Raw genomic sequence first — 23,372 nt, 5'->3', positions numbered from 1 at the left:
GCCTGCCCGCTGCTCTTCTGTTCCCCCAGCTCCACTCAGGCTCATCCGGCTCCTGTGTCCTGAGGCTGCCAGGCTGGGAGGGCGCTCTGGATCTACAAGGTGGGTCTTGCTGGCTCTGGTGGCCGGTGAGTCCCAGCACCACACATGGGCAGAGTAGCCGAGCCAGGAAGGGCCCCCAGGAACCCCAGGAGAACCTGCAAGGCTCCAACCCCTAATGGACACATGGGGACAGGGAAGTGCTGCCAGCAACACCCCAGTCCCAGCAGGTGGGGCTGAGCACCCCAAGCACTGCTGGGCCTAGCAGGGGCAGGGAGACCAGCCACTCCCCATAGCACCCCACAGAAAAACAACCAGCTAGCTATCTGCCTTGCCCAGGCCAGGCTGCCCTGGAGCCACACACCAGGGCAGCCCCCCAGGCTTAGCCCCCAGGCCCCTTTAAACTCAGCAGCCCCACCTCTCTTCCCCCAGGCCAGGCCAGGCCAGGCTGCTCATTAACAACCCTGCAGCCACCTGCTGCCTGGCTATTTCTCCGCCCTGGTGGCCAGCTGAGCCCAGGTTCCCCGGGACCCCTTTGCAGGGAGAACAGCCTGGCTCAGCCCCTCTCCCACGATGGCCTCTCTGCAGCTCCAGCAGTTCTGCTGCCCAAGTCTCGCGACCCGCCTGGTGTGGCGCTTCCACCCGCCGGTGTGGCATGGGCTGTGCTTGGGCAGTGCTGCGCTGGGCCTGGCCGGGCTGCTCCTGCAGGCCGTGGTCAGGCACCGCCGGGGCTGTGGCAAGGGGGCTGGCAGAGGCTCTGAGCGCAGGCTCCGTGCTGCCAGGGGGATAGTAGCTGCCGTTACTGCCAGCAGCTGTCTGGGCACTGCAGGTGAGAGCAGGTGACTTCCCAGCTGCACAGAGCCCTGCTGCTGGGCTGCTCTCACAGGCTCCCCGCCTTCCTCTTTCCACCAGGGATCCTGAGCCGCTCCGTGCTGTGGCTAGCAGCCCCCCCTGGCTCTGCAGGCGAGCTGCCCACGAATGGGACGGCAGGCTTTGCCGGGCCACTCTGCACTCTGGCTGTGGTATGTAGCATGAGCCCTGGGTGCTGTGTCTGGGGGGCTGGGGGAGGTGCTGTGTCTGGGGGGCTTGGTGGGGGACTGTGGCTGGGGGCGCAGTATCTGGGGGGTTGGGTAGTGGGCTGGGACTGGGGAGGGGCTGTGTCTGGGGGGGGCAGTATCTGGGGGACTGGGTAGTGGGCTGGGAGAGGTGCTGGGGTTGGGGCAGTATCTGGGAGGGCTGGGGGAGTTGCTGTGTTGGGGGGCTGGGTGGTAGTCTGAGGGAGCCGCTGGAGCTGGGGGGGCTGCGTGGGCTGGGGGCAGTATCTGGGGGCACTGTGTCAGGGGGTTGGGTACTTGGAGTGCACTGGGGGGGGGCGTGGCAAAGGGGAGCAGGGCTGGAATAGTGGGTGGATGGCAGAGCTGTGTGGGGCACAGGGAGGGCTCTGGCTCCCTTGCAGGTGGGGGACCCGCTGGCTTGGGGGTAGCAGGGCAGGGCACAGCCCTTTCACATCTCCTGTCACCCCTCAGATGTGGGTGCAGTACTTCTACACGGCTCACTTCTGGGCCTTGTTCTGCTACGCGCTGGAGGCTGTTCAGTTGCTGCGGAGACCTGCAGGCTGCAGGTGGGGCCACGCACCTTCCCTTGCACTCCCCGGCCCTTTGGGGGGCGACAGGCCCCTTCCCCCCACGCCCCATCCTTTATTCCCTCCCCATCCTCTGAGGACGCGGCCCTTCTGCAGCTCTGCTCGGGAGCCAAGCAGGGGCCCCGGTGACTCCATTTCCCACCCCACTCAGTCCCACGTCCTACAGCGCTTCGTGCTCAGGCCACCCTACTTCAGCTTGGGCCTGTGAGCAGCAGCCAGACCTGGCTGCAGGGGCCCCGGCGATGGCTGGCACTGCCCCGGCGGGAGCTATGCTGTGGGGGGCCTGGCCAACCACTCTCCTCTTGCTTTGCTCAGGTCCCTGACTCCCTACTACCTGTTGTGCTGGGGCCTGTCCAGCACCCAGTGCCTGTGGGGCGTCCAGCAGCTCCTGTCCCCCGCCAGTGCCAGGTAAGCTGTAGCCCCTCCCCTGTCCTGCCCCTGTCCAGTCATAGGCTCATGCCCCCTTCTCCCCCAGGTGTGACGCGCAGCGCCCACTGGCACAGATCCTGGCCGTGGCTCACTACACTGCTGCCTACGTGCCGCTCTCGCTGGTCCTGCTGGTGAACCCTCTGCTTCTCTCCAGGGCCCTCTGTGCAGGTAAGCCAGCCCCACGCCCTGCCCCGGGCCCTCCCGGGAACATTGGCAGTGGAGCAGGGGGCTAACGGCATCTCTCCTGCAGCCACAGCCCTGCTGAGGGGGCAGACGGGCAGGTACACAGCCAGTGAACGGCTCCAGGAGCAGCAGCTTAGGAGGAGATTCACTAGCATCACTGTCACCTTCACTGCCTGGTAATGCCCCCCCCGCCAGCCAGCGCCCCGCTCTCTTTCCCCCCCCCCCCCCCCCAGCCAGCACTCTGCCCCAGTGCCTGGTAATGCCCTCCCTCCCCCCTGCACCAGCCAGCGCTCTGCCCGGCTACCTACAGTGTCCCTGCTGGAGGGCTGCTGATTCAGTGGGGAGGGGTGGCTGCTGTAGCTCTCCCCCGATCAGTCAGCGCGGCCCCATCTCTGCTCCCCACAGCTGGCTAGGGAATGTGGTGAATGACGGGCTACTCCTGCTGGAGCCTGCATGGCGCACGGAGACCCTGCGGCTGTTGCACGTGGCCATCCGAACCTCCTGGATCATTGTGGTGGGAGAGGGCAGGGGGGGCAGTGAGGCTAGGCTGCCCCGGAGTCATGTATGGGGGTGGTGGGGTGCCTGTGAAGGGAGGGGGTAGTGGGGGTGGGGTGCCCTGGGGTCACTTATGGGGGCAGCGGGGGAGGGGTGTCCCGTGAAGAGAGGGGGTAGTGGGGGAGGGGTGTCCCGTGAAGGGAGGGAGTAGCGGGGGAGGGGTGCCCTGGGAGGGGGTAGTGGGGGTGGGGTGTCCTGGGACGGGAGGGGGTAGCGGCGGAGGGGTACCCTGGAAGGGGGTAGTGGGGGAGGGGTGTCCCGTGAAGGGAGGGAGTAGCAGCTGAGGGGTGTCCTGGGACGGGAGTAGCGGGGGAGGGGTGCCCTGGGAGGGGGTAGTGGGGGATGAGTGTCCTGTGAAGGGAGGGGGGGCAGCAGGAATGGGGGTCCTATGTGGTGAGACCAGTAGGGCAAGAGGCTGCAGGGCCATGCTCACCTGATGGGGGACACCGCACGTTGGGAGGTGGGGGGTTGCTGTTGGTGTCAGCACAGTTGCACTGGGGTCCTGCCTGCGCCTGCCCCCTCACTGACCCCCCTCCTTCCTCCAGGCCATCCTGAACCCCATGTCAGGGCTCCTGCTGTCCCTGGCGTTGGTGGGCTGGCATCGGGCAGGGCAGCCGGTGGGTAGAGCAGCAGCGAGGACTCTCCTGAGCCTGTCCTGGGTCTTGCGGCCGCGCCTGGCCAGCTGCGGGCCCCCAACCTGCTCGACCTGCCGACCTCCAGGGCGTCCCTGGGTGAGTAGGGGCAGAGCAGCCCTGCCCCCGAGGGTACTGCAGGCCAGGGCGGGCAGCAGCCCGCACTAATGGCTCTGCCTGAAGGTCAGGGCTAGGGGGGCCGTGTGACTCACCCTGCCCTCGGGGGCGCCCCCAGCTGGGGTGCAGGCAGACTGCTAGGGCACGGGAGCCAGGTGCACCTGAAATGCTGAGTCTCTGCCCCTGTAGGACTCCGGTCAGCCACTTGCCCCTCACATGCAGCGGCTGCAAGGCAGGGGGCTTCTCGCCTCTTCCCCTCCCCCCCCCGACCCCGTTTCTGGTGCATCTTGTACCTCCTCCCCAAATGGAGCTGGCCTGGGGGGGGCAGGGAGAGCAGAGCTTCCCTGGGAGGCAGTGGGGCTCAGCCCTGTGCTGGCCTAGGGTGGCAGCTGGTTACAGGACGCCGTGGGGCTGGCAGGCCCAGCATATCTCCCTCCCTTGGCAAGACCTGCCCCCACCCTCATGTCTCCCCCTCCCCCTGCAGAGTTAATCTCCGTGTGGCAGAGATCTGTGCTCTGCGCCCAGCCAAGCTGCGATGGACGGCTGGAGGGAGTGGCAGGGCGAAGCTGAGGGCGCCTGCCCCACGGGATGGCTCAACGGATGGACGGACGGACTGATGGCTGCTGCAGTGTGAATAAAGGCTGCTGGGCTCAAGCCCACTCACTGCACCTCCCCCAGCTTGGGCCAGGCTGGCCTGGGGGGCTGAGTGCCTTGGGGGAGGGGGCCACAGCATCTGCCTGGGCTGCAGAGGGCTTCGCCTGCTTCCCCAGGCTGGTGGGGGGAGCAGACTGGCTTTGGGCCTGAGCCAGCCAGGGCCTGGCAGGAAGAGCCCCTTGTCCTTTGAACTTGTAGAACAAACTGTGCCCCACTCCCCCGCTCATACGAGGGGTTCCTGGGCCTCAGGGCGGAAGCTCTGCCTGCATTTCTAACTACAGCGGGAACAGGCTCAAACCCCATCTCCCCCCCCCAGCCATTCCAGCCTCTGTCCCCCTTCCACCCAGGGCTAGGCTGCTCTGCACCCCACCCTTGTATTCAGGGGGTCAGGCAGGAGCGTGAGGGCAGATAGTAGCTGGGAGGACAGAGGGGGGTGGAGGGAGGGCGCAGTGCACGAGCCCAAGACTGCACCTAGCTGACTCAGTCAATTTTATCATACCAGACACCGCCCCCAGGCCCGGCCCTGCCCTGCCCAGCCCTGCCCTGCCCAGCTTGGCAACTCACTGCTGATGCAAACTTCCCCCCCCACCCCACCCCGCCCCGCTCCCCTCACTAGCCACTGCCCTGCTCACACTGCCAGCCACAGCCAGGACCCTGCCCTGCCCCCCCCCAGCGCCCCTTGTGGGAGACGCCGGGCTGGAGCAGCCAGGAGCTCCCCCCACAGCCAGGGCCCTGCCCTGCCCCCCACAGCGCCCCCTGCTGGGAGACACCGGGCTGGAGCAGCCAGGAGCTCCCCCCACAGCCAGGGACCTGCCCTGCTCCCCACAGCACCCCCTGCTGGCAGAAGCTGGGCGTTCCCTGCAGAGCTCAGTTTCGTAATCTGGGCTTGTTGTTTGGCTTACACTCTGGGCTAGGCCCTTCCCTTCCTGTGGGCAGAGCGAGCGCTGAGCCAGGAGATAATGCTGCTGGCAGCCACCCCCTGGCAGGACCTGACCCTCTGCCCTGTGTCACTCCTCCTGTGAGCGTGGGGGGCTGTTCCAGGGCACGTGGAATCATTGGCTCTGGGGCTGTTTAATTCCCCTGGGGGCTCAGGCTGCAGCCCAGCTCTGGGACCCTTCACCTCACAGGGTCCTAGAGCCTCGGCTCCAGGCCAAGGCCAATGCCAATGCCAAGCAGCTACACCGCCCCATAGCGCCCGCCCCACGAGCCCAGGTCAGCAGAGCACACATCCCCGACGGGACATGCCCAAGCTCCACAGGATGAGTATGGCCCAGTGGGGAACTGAACCTAGGTCTTCACCCAGGCTTGCGCCCTACCCACTGGGCCAGCCTTCCTAGCCAACTGCCCCCTCCCAGCTAATCCCACCTCCCACCTCTCCTAATGCTAACCCCCCACCTGCCCCCGACACAGCCCCCCAACCTCCTCAGACACAGCTCCACAGCCAGCTCCCGATGTCCCTGATACAGCCCCCCGACAGCTCTCCATCCAGTTCCCCAATGCCCCTGAGACTGCCCCCCAGACAGCACCCCCCCAGACACAGCCCTCCCAACCTAAACAACCTGCTGCCCCCCACAGCACACCCAATATGACTCCTCAGCTCTAACCCACCCACAGCCCCCCAATCCCCAACCACCCTACCTAATACAGCCCATTCTAACACAATCCTCTATCCCACACACTCCTTCAACCTCCCCCCACGCCTAACCAGCCCCATAGCTCCCCTACCCAACTGCCCTTCCAAACCAACTCTAACCCAGTCACCCCAATGACCCACACACAGCACCCTCAAACCAACACAGCCCCCCAACTTCTCCTGCCACCTCGTCCCTCCCAACCCCCTCCTGCCCCACACCAAGTTGTCCCCCCACCAAGCCATGTCGCCTGAAGGCTGGGAGCTGGGTCCCTAGCTGTGCTGGGTGGGGGGAGGGCCCAGCTGCCCCAGGAGCAGAGGGCCTGGCTCGGTGCCCGGCCGCCGAGCTGAGATGAAGGCTGGTGCCGAGTTTGGAAGCTGCATTTCTTGCTGTTCCCTCCTGGGCCAAACAGGAGCCAGGGTCCGGAGGTCACCAAGTGCCAGGGCAGGCAGGGGTTGCATAGGCTGCTTTTGGCTCTGTGTTCAGCTGCAGAGACCTTGGAGCTGGGTGCAGGCCCCAGTGTCCGAGTTAATCGGTTACAGCCTGTATTTGCCTTTGCAGCTGTCCACGGCAGGGTTGGACTTGTTGAAATTCAGCGTCCCAGGGAAGCCGGGAGGGCCTGGGCCGAGGCACCGAGTACTGGGCGATGTTTGGCTGTGCGGACCCCGCCAGCCATTGTCATGGGGAGACAGGAGAGGCTCATGGACTAGGGGGTCCCTGCCTGGGGGCCCTGCCGGGAAACTCGGGCTGCTGCAGCCCCCAGCTGGAGTCAAGTCCAGGCCCTCCCATGCTCTCCTGCAGGTGGGCCTGGCACTGCCAGCTCTGGGCTCTCCCCTGCCTGAGGAGTCCAAGCTCAGCAGTTAGTTCTGGTGCAGCTGCCCTGGTGTGGGGCGGGGGGCACGTGGCTCGTGGCTGACCAGGGAAGGGCTGTGGCAGTCAGTGGGTGTGGGCCTGTCTGCCTGGCCCAGAGAGGGGATCCTGCAGAAAGGCAGGGCTGGCAGCCAAGTGGCACAGCTGGACACACCTGAGGCTGTTTACCTGGAAAGTGAGCAAGGCTGGATGGCGTCAGCCCCACTCTCCGGCTGATTCCGAGGGCTGGCCTGTGCGGCAGGGGAGGGCCAGTATAAAGGTCCCAGCGCTGCTGAAGCACGGCACTTGCAAGAGGATAATTGCACAGTGCCCTACCTGTTCCTCGGTACCAGCGGTGAGTCTGGGGCCCTTCTCCACAGCACGCGCTGCCTCAGCCTTCTCCAGAGGCTGGCCCCCACTCCCACCCCCTGGGAGCGGGCTCTGGCTCACAGCTCTCCATGCTGCCCCAAGAGCCTTAGGCAAGGGGTCCCGGAGGTAACCTCCCTAGCTGAGGGGTCTCCTTTCCACAGCCCAGCCCAGCCCAGCTGAGGCAAGCTCTCCCCTCCCCCAGGGCTGGATGAGAGGTCTCTTCCCTCCCCTGTCCCTTCGCCAGCTGGAGGAGCAGTTTGGGTAGGCAGGGAGCGGAGGGTGATGTTGGCCAGCTTTCTGCCAGGGATGTGGGAGGAAAGGCGCTCGCCCCCTGGGTGCCAGTGGCAAGGGGGGCCCAGGCAGAGTTAAAGGGGTTCTGCTGCTTTTCCAGGCTTTCATTGTGGGGGTGAGCGCGGCTTCACCTGGACTCTCAGCCACAAGCGAGAGTGTTTTCTGCTCCGTCTCCACCACACTCCGCCGGCTGCCCTGACTGGGGAGCCATGGCTGCCCCAATCGCGAGCCAGGAGGCATGTGAGTGGATTTACTCCTCCTCTGTGGCTCCCCCTGTAACGCAGTCCCTGCTGAGGCCCGTTCTCCAGCCGCCTTTACCATATGGGCAGCTAGCTCACAAATGCCCCGAAGGGCTCTGCAGCCCTCTGAAGCCCCAGCTACCGTCCCAGCTCAAGGGCGCTAAGCACCATCCAGCAGCTCCTGGGGGCGGTGCAGACTCCTCGGCGCGGCTGCTGGATTTTCCCAGCCATGGAGTCTGGGGCCAGAGGAGACAAACCTCAGATCCAGCCTGCTCCTCGCCTAGGGGCCTCCAAGCCTGCTGTTCCCACATCCGACACCCACCCCACGCTCCTCGGGCAGACGGGCCACAGCTGAGCCTTGGTGCTACTTCACCTGCCAACCCCAGAATGATGCCCAGCGCGCGCTGACCCTCTGAGGGCAGGGCTCCCCTCTCCCATCGCTGCCCAGCGCCCGCTGACCCTCTGGGAGCAGGGCTCCCCCCTCCCATCGCTGCCCAGCGCCCGCTGACCCTCTGGGAGCAGGGCTCCCCCCTCCCATCCCTGCCCAGCGCCCGCTGACCCTCTGAGGGCAGGGCTCCCCGCTCCCATCCCTGCCCAGCGCGCGCTGACCCTCTGGGGGCAGAGCTCCCCGCTCCCATCGCTGCCCAGCGCGCACTGACCCTCTAGGGGCAGGGCTCCCCCTCACATCGCTGCCCAGCGCCCGCTGACCCTCTTGTGGGACATCCTGGGCCATTTCCCAGCATGCTCCAGTTGCTTTCCAAGCGAAATCCTTCCCTCCCGTGCTGCCCCATGTGGCGCCCGGGCTGGGGAAGAGTGGGGCACAGACCCACACCAGACTAGAAGCTGGGGTCTCTTCTTAGTCGCTGGGCCATTTCCAGTGAGACAGCCTGAGCGCCCACCAACCCTCTGTGCCGCCCCAGCAGGCAGGGTCCCTTGGTGGCCATCGCAGCCCCAAAGCAAGAACTCAGCTGCACTCTGGCACGGACCTGCTGTGGCTGGGGGAGAGGCGCCCCTCCCCACCAGCCCCAGCACAGACCTGCCCCGGACTTGCTGCAGCCGGAGGCCCCCTCCCTCAGCCTAGCCCAGGCCCGCCGGAGCTGCCACAGCTGGGGAGAGGAGCCTCTCCTCCTGCCTGCATCCCAAAACCCTCATCCCTGGCCCGCACCCCCCAGACCCCAAATCTCTGCACCAGCCCTGAGCCCCCTCCCACAGCCCAAACCCCTTGACCCCACCTCAGAGCCTGCCCCCCCGCACTCCAACCCTGTGCCCCAGCCCTGAGCCCTCTCCTGCACCCCGAGCCCCTCATCCCCCACCCCAAAGCCCACACCCCCAGCCAGAATCCTCACCCCCCTGCACCCCAACCTTCTGCCCCAGCCCTGAGCCCCCTCTCACACCTTGAACCCTTCATCCCCACCCCCATCCTCGAGTCCGCACCCCCAGCCAGAATCCTCACCCCCCCTGCACCCCAACCCTCTGCTCCAGCCCTGAGCCCCCTCCCACACTCTGAACCCCTCAGCCCCACCCCCACCACATGAATTTTGTTATGTGCTCCAATATGAAGGTCATGTGTCACACATCACCTCCATAGTGGTGCACATAACAAAATTAATTCCACACGTGAACATAAAAAATTAGAGGAAACACTGCCCACAAGGACTCTAAGGTGACCAGCAGACAGGTTTACAGCTGCCCAAGAGAGGCAAGTTATTTGCTGCTTTAGGGATGAGGTCCTTTCCCTTTCCTTTAGCTGGGCCTAGTGGGCATTTCCTGGGTTTATTATAATACTGTGGTTTGTCTACAGCTCAGATTGATCCAAAAACAGCTTTAACTCTGACCCCCATTAGGGCCTGTCTCCTAGTCAGCCATTCACCACCCCTTGCAGCCAGCCACCGGGTTCTTCAGCAGCAGCAGTGTCTGCATGATCACAAACATCCCCTCACGCTACACGTACTGCCCTGAAAAGCCCCCGCTACTGCCTGAGAGTGCCCCACATCCTGGGCCAGCTCCGTCTACGGCAGTGGACCTCATTGTGACGAGGGACAAAAACCGCTCTAGCCTTGGAGTGCCCGAGACAAGGACGCCTGCTGCAGCTCAGCCCCAAGGCTCTGTCCCTGTGTACACACTCACGCGTGCACCCAGCGTGAATGAAACTGCCCGTGTGGACTCTCTGAATTCAGCTGAAGCCTGGCTTGTATCAGTGGGGAAGTGAGCTAAGCTACATTGGTACAAGCCAGGTTTACACTGAGTGCAGAGCATCCAGGCAGGGCCTTGTGCCTGATTGACAAAAGGGGAGATTTTAAACCAGAGCAACTTTGAACATGGACTAGTCCCAGTTCTATTTCACTGCACAGGAATAAGGTGGTTACTTATAGCCCATCATTTTTTTGGGAGACTCTTGAAAAGGATTGTTTATGCTCTGCAAAATCCCATACAGGCTCAACACATCAGCTCCTTCTCCCATAAATAGAACGCTTTGGCAACAGGGCAGTTAGTAGCTAGAGAACAAGGGTGGACAACATCTGTGTCTCTTTGAGCCCCAGGATTGTCATTACCCTGTTAAATCTACGCGAGGGGCCTCGGCTTATCAAGCGACAGGCAATTGTGGGGTGCCAGAGATCTAACCTCCGTTATGGGACAGTCTGGGAAAACCAGCACTGCCCGGGGAGGCTTCCGAAGAGCACGGCCATCTCTACGGGGCGAAGAACACTCGGTCACACCTTTGTAAGGACACCAGCCACGTAGCAGGGCCACCCCCTTGTGCACAGAATGGCGCTGCAAGTACCCTAGCGCTCCCCTCCCCCCACCCCCAATTCTTGGTGACTTGGCCCCCCAGCTCAGCCCCAGAGGCGCCCCACCCCACACCCCGTTGGGGTATCAAAGTCCAAACCAAGCCAGTTTCCTGCCCCAGCGAAAGCTAGACACAGCCTGGCTTCCTGAGGGTCTCGCTTCTCTGCATCTCTTTTTAGCCCAACCTCTGGACTCAGCCCTCCTGAGCCTCGTGGGGCAGCCTCCCTCCTGGGCTGTGCGGGAGCCCCACAAGACCCCTCGTCAGAGGGCTCCCCAGCCTGGGAACTCTCTGTTTAGAGCTGCCTGCCCTCTTCTCCTTCCCAGGGCCTCTCCCTGCACAGCTGGGCTCCCTCCCACTGGCAGCCCTGCTCACTTCGCAGCAAACTCCACCACTTTCCCTCTCCCCTCTCGGCCTCTCCCAGGGCTCCTCCTTGGCCTCAGGCCTGGGCACAAACGTTCTCCCTTGGGGCAGGGTGTCACGGACTCACAGATCGTGCCCACTCTTGGCCCCGTGCGGTCCATGGGGGGTGCCCCTTCCAGTGCGACAGCTCTTCTCGGGGGCCCACTCTCTCTCAGGGTCAGGCCCCTCCACCTCCTGGATCCGCACCTCTCTGAGCCTTAGCACGTCTGTCTCTGCCGTGGGCCCCCTCAGGGAGTCCACTTGCTCTGGACCCCCGGGGCCTCAACCCCCGAAGGGGTTGATGCAACCCTGTTCTCTAGCCCGGAGTGACTCCTAGCCAGCGTAAAACAGGAGGATTTATTGAGAGTTGAACACAGCACAGGAAACTCTCAGGGCCTCAGGCCTGGCCTCCCTCAGCCCAGCACATCCCAGTCTCCCTGCATCCAGGTGGGCTCTGCCTGCTCCACCTCTCCAGCCCAGAGCCCCCCTGATCCCAGCTGGGCATCTGAGATCACCGGCTCTAGGCCCCGCCTCTGTTCATTGTCTTCTCTCCAGGTAAACAGAGTTGTAATCCGGGGCCTTCTCTCCTCGCTTCTGTCCTCTGGCTGGAACCAGCTGGTTAGGTCACAGGGTCCTCACTCTGCAGCCCATTGTCCGCCCACTGGCCAGAACCGGCTGCGTCTCCTCAGCTGGGCCTCCGGGTCGCCAGGTCACCGGTCACTGGGGTATCCATCCTCCCGGCCATCGGCTGGGTCCCCGAGTCCTCTGTCCAGTCCTCTGCAAAACACACTCCCTCTCCCTTCACCTCGTTAAACCAGTAACACCCAGGGAAACTGGGTCCCACCCCCTCCGCATGCAAACCATTGAAACTCCACAGAAAACAAGAAAATCTCCCACTACGTCACACAGGGTAAGCCCAGTCCTGCTTTCCGGGGCTTTCCCTTGGCCCCCCGGCATTGGGGCTCTGCTGGGGCATCTCAGCCTGCAGGTCTCTGCCCATCTCCCCCTCACCAACCCACTGGCTGCCCGTCCATTTCTGTCTCCCGCACGCCCGGATGGGCCTCTTGTCCCCTGACCCTGTGGGGTGGTGGGCTGCATCTGGCACAGGGGCAGCCCCGGAAGGGCCAGCTCACCCTGTGACATGTCTCTGTCCTGGTGGATGCTGTCCCATGGGCACATGGGGATTACGTCTGCCAGAGGCAGGCGATGGGCCGAGATGGGCCATTGGCCTGCAGCAGTCAGGGTTCAGGTATGTTCACACCTCTTGGGCTGTCTAGGAACCGGCTTCTCACTGGGCCCTCCTCTGGCCAACGCCTCCTGTGGCCGGGACCATCCTGCGGCGGCAGCAGCTTGGTAACCCCCGCAGGGAACGCGGCGCGTGTTTGGGAGCAGAGTGCTCTGCTGTGGCCAGGCTGGTGCCTGGGGAAGCTCCCGGGACTTACCGCTGTATGGCGTGCTGGCCCAGTCTGTACTGCTCCTTGCACTCCCTCAAGCCAACTCCTGCAACCTCAGCAAACTGCCTCTGGGCTCTGCATGTGGGCTCCCTTAGCAAGGGCCATCTGGGCAATGCTGTGTCGGGCCCTCTAGCCCAGAGCCCCTGCCATGGGGCCAGTGCCAACACTGCCCCACAGAGCCTGGGCGTGCTGGAGCTGGGTCGTGGCTGGCCTGCAGTCCTGCTCCTCACGCTGTGCTCCACGAGGTGCATTCCCAGCTCTGCCCCGCAGGGCGGGAAAGTTCCTGTCCCCACAAACCACGCAACAGCTGCTGGCCGGGGCGTCCAGGCTGTCCCCGAACAGCACCTGTGAACAGCCACAGACCCACTCCCGCTCAGGGAACTGACCCTCGCTGGACCTGCTGGCTGTGTTCCCCAGTGGCGCCCCAGCCTGCTTTCCATGCTGCCTTTGGACCTGTCTGCTCCAGCCTCTCTCAGGAGCAGGGAGACCCAAACGCTGAGCCCTGAAACCAGCGCCCAGACGGGTGCATCACGGACCCTGCCCTGCCCCCCGCTCATACAGATCTAGTTAGGGTGACCAGATGTCCAGCTTTTAAAGGTTTCAGAGTAGCAGCCGTGTTAGTCTGTATCCGCAAAAAGAACAGGAGTACTTGTGGCACCTTAGAGACTAACAAATTTATTAGAGCATAAGCTTTCGTGGGCTACAGCCCACTTCTTCGGATGCATCCAAAGAAGTGGAGGCTTATGCTCTAATAAATTTGTTAGTCTCTAAGGTGCCACAAGTACTCCTAGCTTTTAAAGGGACAGTCCAGTCTTTTGGGACCATTTTCTTCTATAGGCGCCTATTACACCCCACCCCGTCCTGTTTTTTTCACAGTTGCTATCTGGTAACCCTAGATCTAGTTAGTAACGCCTGAATTGCAAACACCAGTCCCTGCCCCGCTGCTATCATCGCCCAGCCCTGGCCCTGTCTAGCCTGCCCCACCCACTGGTATCGCTGGCCCGACTCCCTGCCTTCCCCCAAGCCCCTTCCCCCCCCCCCCACCGCCCCTCAGCCCACCTCCATCTCTCCCCCCCAGCTCCCCTGACTGACTCCACCCCCCAGGGGCGGCTCCAGGCACCAGCGCGGCAAGCACGTACCTGGGGCGGCAAGCCGCAGGGGGTGGCAGTCAGGGAGCCTTCGGTGGCACGTCTGTGGGAGGTCCGCCGGTCTCGTGGCTTCAACGGCAATTCGGCGGTGGGTACCCTGAAGCTGCGGGACCAGGGACCTCCTGCAGGCATGCCGCCGAAGGCAGCCTGCCTGCCATGCTTGGAGCGGCAAAATACATAGAGCCGCCCCTTCCACGCCCACCTCCATCTCCCTCCCCACCCCCCGGCTGCCTCCAGAGTCCACCCCCGCCTCCATCTCTGCCCCGGCTTCCCTGCCTGCCTTCCCTGATGGTGTTGCCATGTGCGTGTGGTGGGCACATCCCTCCCGCTCTCCAGCCCCCTTCCCTGGCGCTCTCTGTTCTGCAGGCAGAGCTACTCTTATGTGCATCTCAGCCCTCCCTGTCTCCTCGCTGCTAGCTCATTATTATGGCCACCTTAAAAGCGTCACGTCCCTCACTCTTCCAGCTCTGTGGCGCATGGCTCCTATGGGCTAAGTTTGTGCAGCATCTGGCCCGGCCGGGCCCATGGCGATAATACAAACAATTTTAACCCTTCTGCCGGTGCGGGGTCGGGGTCCGCAGCAAGGCGGGCTGGGTTCAGTTTTCTAGGGGTTCCTAAAGGGCCAACCTCAGCTTAGAAACTTGGGAACCTATACACCCCCCAGGGCACCTCTGATAGGCAATAGAGTCCGTCTCAAGCCCTGCGCCCATGGGTTCAAAACCAACCCTTGGCAGGAGGGGAGACAACACAATAAATGTGGGCCAGCCTGCAAGTAATAATTCACTTACACCCCTTCAGTCAGACCCAGGGGTCCCTCTCATTTGTTATGTCCATGTGCAGAATGAATTTTGTTATGTGCACCACTATGGAGGTGTTGAGTGACACATGACCTTCATATTGGAGCACATAACAACATTCCTGTGGCAGGGGTGGGGCCAAGGGGTTCACAGTGTGGGAGGGGGGTCAGGGCTGGAGCAGAGGGTTGGGGTGCAGGGGGGGGTGTGGACTCTGGGATGGGGGTGGGGATGAGGGGCTCAGGGTGCAGGAGGGGGCTCAGGGCTGGGACAGAGGGTTGGGGTGTGGGCTCTGGGATGGGGTGGAGGATGAGGGGTTTGGGGTGTGGGAGGGGGCTCAGGGCTGTGGCAGAGGGTTGGGGTGCAGGGGGGTGCGAGCTCTGGGGTGGGGCCGGGGATGAGGGGTTTGGGGTGCAGGCTGCCCTGGGGCTGCAGTGGGGAGAGAGGACTCCCCCCAGTCCTCTCTCACCGCAGCAGCTCGGGGCAGGGGGAGGGGCACCTCTCCCCCGGTTGCGGCAGGTTCACGCTGGGGCCCGGCGACGAAGGCACCTCTCCCCACCGTGAGCCCCTGTGCAGGGCTTCATAGGCAGCTGCGCGGCTGCACGGCTCGTATGGAACTTAGGTCAAACCCTCCCGCCCCAGGTCCTTCCCAGCAGCCCAAGCTCAGGCCTTCCCCAGCCGCTGCACCTGGGTCACGGTGAGCAGCGGGGGCTGGTCCCCGTTTTCTGTCCTAGGTGGGGCAGCAGCTCCCCAGCTCACAAGATTTATAGGTTCAATTGTGGGGCAGGGAGGTGACACCCCCATAGCCACGGCTGGGCTCTTGTGGCTGGTCTCTGGCCATCCAACTCCCCTGAGCTCTGCACCAGCCGTCAGCCTCAGGACAGGCCACCTGGAGTCACTGCGTAGCACAGGCACAGCGACAGTGACACCCGGCCTTTGCCAGCAAATCTCCCCCCCCCCTCGTTTCCCACCTGTGCCCAGCTCTTTCCAGCCGGACCAGGCCAGAGCTCCGTCCGAGTGACCCCAGCACAGCCGGGGGGGGGCTCTTGTCCCGCCCTTTCCCAAGAGAGTCAAGAGTGTTTTATTGCCCCCAAACTCAAAACTTACCTGTATTTTAACCAAAACAGCCCCAAATGCCACAGAACTGAAATGCAAATGAGGCCTGGACCCCGCAGTCAGCTCCCCAGCAGAGAGCCCCTCCACCCCCCATTGGAGCCCTGGCTCACCCTGTGGGGCCCCCTGCTCCCCCGGGTGCGATGGGGCGCTCCCTGCTCTCTAGGGCTCCAGAGCTTGCGGCTCCCACAAGAACTTCCTCCTGAACACGCTGCTGCTTGCTCTGCTCCTGCAGTCTGAGCCCTGCCCTGTCTCCCGTCCCCGGTGCTTGGGGCTCTTGGCAGAGCCCGGAGCTCCTCGCTAGAGAGCAGCCCAGGAGCTCGTAGGGGTGCCGGGGCGTGAGCAAGGAGCCGCGCTCCTCTGGCCTGGCTGGCTCTGCTGCCAACAGATTCCAAAGGCCATTTTTGCTCTTCACACAACAGAGCAGCAAGGAAGCACACAGGTGTAGAGGAGTCCCATTACCCATGCCCCTCTCCCCATGCCGTGCCGGCCTAGCCCCACACACACTCCTGTGCCAGAGGGGCTGGGGGCTTCTCAAACGCACAGCGCAGCCAGGGCCACTGGAGGCTCACAAATTATTGACAGGAGACGCCCCAAGGCTCATGCAGTCCGACCTGCAGCAGGGGCAGGCTTTCCATGTGTCAGCATTGGGCTCGTGGCTCGGGCACCGGGCTGGGACTCAGCCCATCAATTCCCAGCTGTGCGACCCGGGAAGTCACTGACTCTACTGGTCCCCACTCCCTGCTGGACAGGGCCGCCCAGAGGGGCGGGCGGGGGAGGGCAAGTGGGGCAATTTGCCCCGGGCCCCACAGGGGTCCCCACGATAATATAGTATTCTATAATATTGCAACTTTTTTTTATGGAAGGAGGCCCAAAAATTGCTTTGCCCCAGACCCCCTGAATCCTCTGGGCAGCCCTGCTGCTGGAGAGGGGTGTACATGCAGGAATGGCAGTACCCAGCAAGAGGGACACGAGAGAGGCAGCTCTCCCATGCCTGCAGAGCTGTCTGGCAAAGCCGTGATGTTCCCCCCTGCGTGGCAGACGCCCGTCTCTTGCTGCACAGGGGGATGGCTGTTCTTGGCCTCTCACGGCTCGCGCTGCAGCAGAGGGCATGACAATGCGAGGCCTCGGGTGGCCCCAGAACAGAGGCTCCTGGGTTGCCCAGCTGGGACACCGGGCTCTGGCACAAACTGTGTTCTCGTTCCAAGAAGGAGCTGCCAGTTGCCAGATGTTTGTCAGAAGCCACCACGCAGTGACTGATGCCAACTCTGCACCATGGCGAGGAGCTGGCCTGCACCTCCCCTCAGCCCTCTGACCCACCTCCTGGCAGCAGCTGTGCACCTGAGCTCCCACAGCCAAGCACCTGAACTTCCCTGTTTAATGATGCTGGTTCTGGCGGGACACAACTGAGAGTGCCAATTCATGACAAATTGCTTAAACAGGGCAGTTACAGCCCAAGGCTGGGGTTTTTCCACCTCTAAGGCAAACCAAACCAGCCAGCCAAAGAGGACTTTGGTTTTGCCCCACTGACTAACCACAAGTCACACAAGCAATTCCCTTAGACACTCTAGTTTCCCAGTATCACCACCAGTGCCACTCGTTATGGGGACAAATGGTTATGAAAACCAATACCCCACTAAAAGAAAAAAAGTTCTCCTGATCCCCAGGGACCAAGCCCCAGACCCAGGTCAATATACAAATCAGATCTTACCCACAAATCACGCTGTTGCCAATCCTTTAGAATCTAAAATCTAAAGGTTTATTCATAAAAGGAAAAAGATAGAGATGAGAGCTAGAATTGGTTAAATAGAATCAATTACACACAGTAATGGCAAAGTTCTTGGTTCAGGCTTGCAGCAGTGATAGAAACTGCAGGTTCAAATCAAGTCTCTGGAACATCCCCAATTGGGATGGGTCATTCAGTCCTTTGTTCAGAGCTTCAGTTTGTACAAAGTCCCTCCAGAGGTATGAAGCAGGATTGAAGACAAGATGGAGATGAGGCATCAGCCTTTTATAGTCTTTTCCAGGTGTAAGAACACCTCTTTGTCCTTACTGTGGAAAATTACAGCAAAATGGAGTCTGGAGTCACATGGGCAGGTCCCTGCATACTTTGCTGAGTTACAAGGCATATCTGCCTTCTCTCAATGGGTCAATTATATAGCTGATGGTCCTTAATGGGCCATCAAGCAGGCTAGGCAGAGCTAACACCAACTGTCTGGGATGTCACCCAGAAGCATAGCATAAGTTTGAAATACAGACAGTATAGAGCCAATATTCATAACTTCAACTACAAAATTGATACACACATATAGACAGCATAATCATAACCAGCAAACCCTAACCTTGTCTTAGACACTTCATTTGACCCCCTTTATACAAGATTTGGTGCCACTACAGGACCTTGGTTGCAACCATGTTCTATAGGGTCCCAGTTCAAATCAATAACGTTACACCCTGGCTACATCCTGGCCTGCATCCGCCAGGGAGCTCTGGGTCCACGGCGAGCTGTCCCATCAGAGCGAGCCCGGCTTGTTCTCTGGGCCCTGGGGCCATGGTGAGCCGTCCCTTTAGAGCGAGCCCGGCTTGTTTTCTGGGCCCTGGTGACAGTCACCTCTGCAGCGGGGGCGTGAGCTGGCGTCGCCCTGAGGCAGCGTGAGGCTCTGGCCATGGGGGGGCAGTGGAGAGAGCACCCGGTGGGGTCCCTGGCATGCCAGGAGGGCAGGGAGCCAGACTCGTTCTCGTGGGCAAGGTGGGAGCAGGCGCGGGGCTGGGCCCGGCTGGAATGCAGGACACTGGCACTTTGTTTGGCAGGGGGTAGGCGGAAGTCAGGGCATTTGATCTGAATTCTACAGTGTGTTGTTCAGGGTCCCATAAAGGCCTCATTGTATGTGAATAGTTTATAAAGCAGCATATGACTTCCCAGTGCAGGGCAGCGGCAGATAGAGACAAGGGCAGGCAGCGCGGGGGGCTGAGCTGCGCAGAGACATGAGAGCTTAGCGGGGACCCTTCCGGGCTGCTCAGAAAGGACACACTCCTCACCACAAGGTAACACGGCCGCTACAGGCCCCGACCCATCTCCTGCTCCTGCCCCTCGGCAGAGCTCTGCACAGGGGTCAGTGGCGCAGGCGGAGCCGATGGGCAGAGGCAGGTGATGGCTGCAAGTCGCGTTTCTGGGTCTGTCTGGGGCTGGCAACCCCAGCAGGGGAACGGACGCTCGTCCGCTGGGCCCGCTGCGGCTGCTCCCAGTGTTCTGGCAGGGGACGGGGAGGTGTTGTTGGGGTCCTGGTGCCATTCTATTCTGATGGCCGGTGCAACGTTCTCCCCCGTTCTCCCCCGTCGTGGTGCTCTGGCTAGAGGTTGGGAGAAGGGGGCAGGCAGCAGGGGGCTGGGAGACGTCCTGGTGGAAGTGGGTGGCCCAGGTACACCCAGTCACAGCTTATCAGCAGAGCAAACAAGGGCTGGGGCTGTGTGGGGGGAGCGAGGGGCTGGCCCCAGGCGGGGCGGGAGCGCGCAAGGGTAACACGTGCCCTCACTTCCTGGCATGCAGCAAACAGCAGCAAAGGCCCATGCAGTTCCCTGGCCCCGTGGCACTTGGTGCATGCTGCTCCCTAGCAGGACGTGGGGTGAGCCAGGTGCCCTGGCCCAGGAGACCACATCACCCGCTGCTGCTTAGTGCTCCGGCCCCAGCAACACCTTTTGGGGCTTGACCCTTCCTCAGCAAGCCACTGACCTGCCCAGATTGAGGCCCTCTGTCCTGCTGAGCGCTCTGCTCCTGCCCGGCCGGGCTGCGGGTGGAGAGCAGAGCCCCTGACTGTGCCCCATGCTGGGGGTCAGCAGCAATCAGCGCGCATGCCAGGGAAAGCTGCACCCCACCGCACTCCTCCCCACTCCTGAGGGGGAACAGCTGCCCACAGTCCACCCCAGTCCTCCAGCCGCTGGCCCCAAATCCCACACCAGAGTGCCCTGGGCTCTGCAGGGTGAGGGAGTGCTGCAAATAATATGCAAATGAGCAATCCAATCAGCACAGACACCCCAGGCCCCAATCGCTACATGACATTCAATGTGTTCTAAGCTTCCCCTACCTCAGCTTCAGGGCGCTGCAGCCGGGGGGCTGAAATCAGCAGGGCGAAGCTGGAGGGTCAGACAGCTGGGGCAAGGGCAGGGGGGGTTGGAGCTAGAGAGCCCCAGGAGGAGGGAGGGGATGAGCAGATTAGTTGGATTCTCCTGTGAACGATCAGCCATGAGAGGGAACTATGTCGAGAATGAAAAGCCCATTGTTAGTGTAACCCAGACACCTCCTGGGTGTGGTGTCTGTCCCATCTAGTGGCACCGAGACCATGAAGAGGGATTAATGAGTTTGCTCCGCAGCCTTAGCTGAGCCAGTTGGCTTTTAGCTCATGCTGCAGAAACCCCAGGTTTGATCCTGCCTGCCAACGACTGGGGTCTGTCTGTGTTACGTTCGGTTTCAGAGTTAACACTTCACTGAGGTGTCCGGATTAGTTCCCAGCTCCCTGTGCTCGTTTCAGGCTGCCTGCAGACTCTGGCAGAGAGCCTGGTGTTTGTTTCAAAGTGGTCAAAATTCTGCAGGCTTCCTTTACAGCATGAGGGCTAGAAACACAGACCAAGAGTGTCACTAGTGGTGACTCAGTGTGGGTGCCCACCTGCAGACAGCCAGGCCTAACATACAGCGTGGTCGGCCCCCCAGCTACCACTGGCCAGGCTGTGCGGACACTCACATCAACAGAGGAAAGGGCTAAGTAAGAAGCACGGTGAATGCTGTCCCTGGATCCTCGACTGCTTTTGGCCTCTGGTCTCCAGTCCTCTCAGTCCACAGGGCCCATCTCTAGGGTCTCTGGGCTGCTAACCATCTCCTGCTGCTGTCTCTTGCAGGTGTGAGGCACGATGAATTGGGCAGGCCTCTACACAGTGGTGAGCGGTGTGAACCGCCATTCCACTGCCATCGGGCGCATCTGGCTTTCTGTCATCTTCATCTTCAGGATCATGGTGCTGGTGGTAGCAGCTGAGAGTGTCTGGGGGGATGAGAAATCTGCCTTCACTTGCAACACACAGCAGCCAGGTTGCAACAGCGTCTGCTACGACCACTTCTTCCCCATCTCCCACGTGCGCCTGTGGGCCCTGCAGCTGATCCTGGTCACCACACCCGCCCTGCTAGTGGCCATGCACGTGGCCTACCAGCAGCACCAGGAGAAGAAGCTGCTGGTGCTGACGGGGCACGGCGACACCAAGCACCTGGAGGAGGTGAAGAAGCACAAGATGCGCATCTCAGGCTCCCTGTGGTGGACGTACATCTGCAGTGTGATATTCCGACTCCTCTTCGAGGCTGTCTTCATGTACATCTTCTATATGATCTACCCTGGTTACCAGATGATCCGGCTGGTCAAGTGCGAGGCCTACCCATGCCCCAACACCGTCGACTGCTTCATCTCCCGGCCCACCGAGAAGACCATCTTCACTGTCTTCATGCTGGCCACCTCGGGCATCTGCATCATCCTCAACATGGCCGAGCTGGTGTACCTGGTGGTGCGGGCCTGTGCCCGCCGGGCCCAGCGGGACTCCAACCCCACATCGGGGAAGAGCTCCTTGTACGGCCACAAGCTCTCCACCGAGTACAAGCAGAACGAGATCAACCAGCTGCTGACGGAGCAGGACGGCTCCCTCAAGGACATGCTGCGCCGCAACCCGGGGCTGCAGGAGAAGAGTGATCGCTGCTCCGCCTGCTAGAGGCACCAGCCCCATTGGGTGGGGGCCCTGCCATGGCACAAGGCTCTTACCCCTCAGCCCTCCACCGGGAGCCATGGGGGACAGGCTCTGCAGGGAGACGAAGAGTATTGAACGGAGCCTGTTGGTACACTCATGACTGCCTGAGCTCCGGCCCTGGGACACTGCCAGCTTGTGCACAGGTGTCGTGCCAAGGCCTTCACCCCTCACTGCCATGGGCCCATGGCCACGCACAAGCCCAGTCATCACACCCTGAAACCCGTCAGAAAGGCTGGGGCGGCTGCAGAGCGCTCGGAATTTGCCTTAATTCATTGTGTGATGTCCCCCAAGCCCCACCGGTGCCCCCAACAGAGGCCCTGTCTCCTGCAGGGAAAGGAGCCATCCTCATTGCGGGGCCCAGCCCCCGTGGCTGCTGAGACAGAGGACACCAGGTGGGGCCTGGCAAGTGGAGTGTCGGAAATGTCGGCCATTAAAGCTGTGTTTTCAGGAGCTGCCTCTCTCCCTTTGTCACCTGGGGTTTGGTGAAGGCTCAGGATCCCCGGGGCGGCGGGACTGCAGGCCCCCCCCCAAACCCTGCCAAGCCGGCCCACTGGGCCAGCTCCTTCCTGTCCTGCTGGGGGCTGGGCCAAGCACAGACTGAACAGAGAGCTGCATCCCCCCAAACACCTACCAAACCCTCCGGGCTTCTCACGGCAGCCAGGCCCTTCCCCTGTGTCCTGCATGGCAGTGTGGTATCCGGGGGCTGCTCGGACCCTGCCCAGCCCCGCAATGCTGCCAGAAGGCTGCAGACCGCCCAGGTTCTGTGAGCATACTGTGAGTGTCCATCTGTCCTGGGCTCACAGCTCCTTGGTCAGCATGGGATGCCTTTCCAGCAGCATGTGCAGCAGGACAGCTTTCTCCCCCAGGGCCAGGACCCATCTTGCTGCACATGCAAGTCCCAGACCCCTGTGCCCCCTGCCCCTGCTGGACGGGGCACACTCACAGGCCAGAGACCACTTCAAAGCCCAGCTCTGTGACATACCAGGGCACAATCCAGACTAGTTGGGGGCTGTGTCACCCCTGCCCTGCAACCTTGGGTGCCTTGCTGTAGCAGCTCCGACCCGGACTCTTCACAAACAGCCTCCAGCATGCAGGGCAGCCCCTGAGTGTCTGTGTGTGACTGCACCCAGCCAGCCACACCCTGGCTCTCACCAGCCTGGGTTACACTGCAGGGTGACCCCAGCACACCCCCAGTCCTGTACGTCCAGCCCTGGCCTGGACAGCAAATATATTAAATCCAATATTCCTTTAATGGAATAATATGCCAGTTAATTAGCTTAGATAGTTCTTCAGACACTTCACTTAAACACACTGGCTTAGATAAAACAGCCAAACATGTTTATTATCTACAAGGAGAGAGATTTGAAGTGAGTACAAGTAACATGGCATAAAAGTCAGAAATGATTAGAAGAAACTAAAGAGAAACCCTTTGTTGGTCCCTTGCTTAACAAACTACAGCAAGGTCAAGCAAAGCCTCTCACCACATGCTGCAGCAGATTACTGTCCAAATGCTCAGGTCAAGACCCTCCCCAGAGTCCAACAACTGCTTCCTTCTGCTCTTCAGGCACAGTAAATGTGATGGGGGGGGCACGTTGGGGTGTTTGGCCCTCCTGTTTATGGTTTCAGTCCCCCAAAAAACATTTCCAGTTGGTACCAGGAGCCAAAATGTCTAGAGGGAAGGATGTTCCCTGCTGTTTTTTTCTCACCTGTTTGAGCTTCATTTCCCTCCCTGCTTGATGATTCTGTTTCCTGCTTAAATGCAAATGAAGCAGAGTGCGCTACTTTGTGTAGGACAGACCTGTCTGCCTGGGCTGGGCTGTGGGGTGTGGAACGTGTGCGAAGCACCATCCAGGGAAACCCTACCACTACACACACAATGGTGGCACATTTTACCAGGATGCTACTGAGCAGCAGATGAGTTTTCACAGGGCTCCTGTGCAAAGGTGATTCCAAGAGTGAGCAGGTGTGAATATAGCCCCCACCCCCAGCCCTGTGGGTGGGGCACATTCACAGGCCAGGGATCCCCTGCAGCCCAGCCTACAGGTTGTGCCGCATAGGATAGAGTTGGGGCTCGGGGAAGACATCAAGGGACCCCCCCCTCAGAAGTGGGAAGGGGGGCTGCTCCCTGCTAGCCTGGGGCTGGGGGGCAGGTGTGGGGGGTCTCAGCTGTATGTTTCTTTAATTTTCATGAGTAGTTTTCTCCCCTGGCTAGCTGGACATGGGGCCACTGAGGGGAGGGCAAAGGAGGCGCTAAGCCTTATGTGTGTGGGG

General features: G+C 61.6%; 2 protein-coding genes across 4 annotated transcripts; both read left to right on the top strand.

The window, feature by feature from the left end:
* Positions 1 to 609: 609 nt before the first annotated feature.
* On the top strand, positions 610 to 4,084 carry LOC117882873 (G-protein coupled receptor 143-like). Its single transcript, XM_034781738.1, has 9 exons — positions 610 to 865; positions 949 to 1,058; positions 1,563 to 1,657; positions 1,994 to 2,086; positions 2,154 to 2,275; positions 2,358 to 2,466; positions 2,696 to 2,804; positions 3,391 to 3,576; positions 4,079 to 4,084. Exons 1-9 carry the CDS (start codon positions 610 to 612, stop codon positions 4,082 to 4,084), a joined length of 1,086 nt encoding a protein of 361 aa, XP_034637629.1.
* Positions 4,085 to 6,469: 2,385 nt separating this feature from the next.
* On the top strand, positions 6,470 to 21,551 carry GJB1 (gap junction protein beta 1). 3 transcript variants are annotated; one of them, XM_034782292.1, is made up of 3 exons: positions 6,470 to 7,083; positions 7,489 to 7,628; positions 20,214 to 21,551. In XM_034782292.1, the coding sequence occupies exon 3, from the start codon at positions 20,226 to 20,228 to the stop codon at positions 21,063 to 21,065; it is 840 nt and encodes a 279-aa protein (XP_034638183.1). In that variant the 5' UTR covers positions 6,470 to 7,083; positions 7,489 to 7,628; positions 20,214 to 20,225; the 3' UTR covers positions 21,066 to 21,551. The 3 variants fall into 3 exon arrangements, with proteins under 3 accessions (XP_034638183.1, XP_034638182.1, XP_034638184.1); XM_034782291.1 differs by lacking the exon at positions 7,489 to 7,628 and having other exon boundaries at positions 6,472 to 7,083; XM_034782293.1 differs by lacking the exons at positions 6,470 to 7,083; positions 7,489 to 7,628 and adding an exon at positions 18,228 to 18,368.
* The last annotated feature ends 1,821 nt before the right edge of the window (positions 21,552 to 23,372 follow it).

The sequence above is a fragment of the Trachemys scripta genome, chromosome 9 (assembly GCF_013100865.1).
Source record: "Trachemys scripta elegans isolate TJP31775 chromosome 9, CAS_Tse_1.0, whole genome shotgun sequence".
Lineage (NCBI taxonomy): Eukaryota > Metazoa > Chordata > Testudines > Emydidae > Trachemys > Trachemys scripta.
This window is presented reverse-complemented; position numbering and strand designations above follow the sequence as displayed.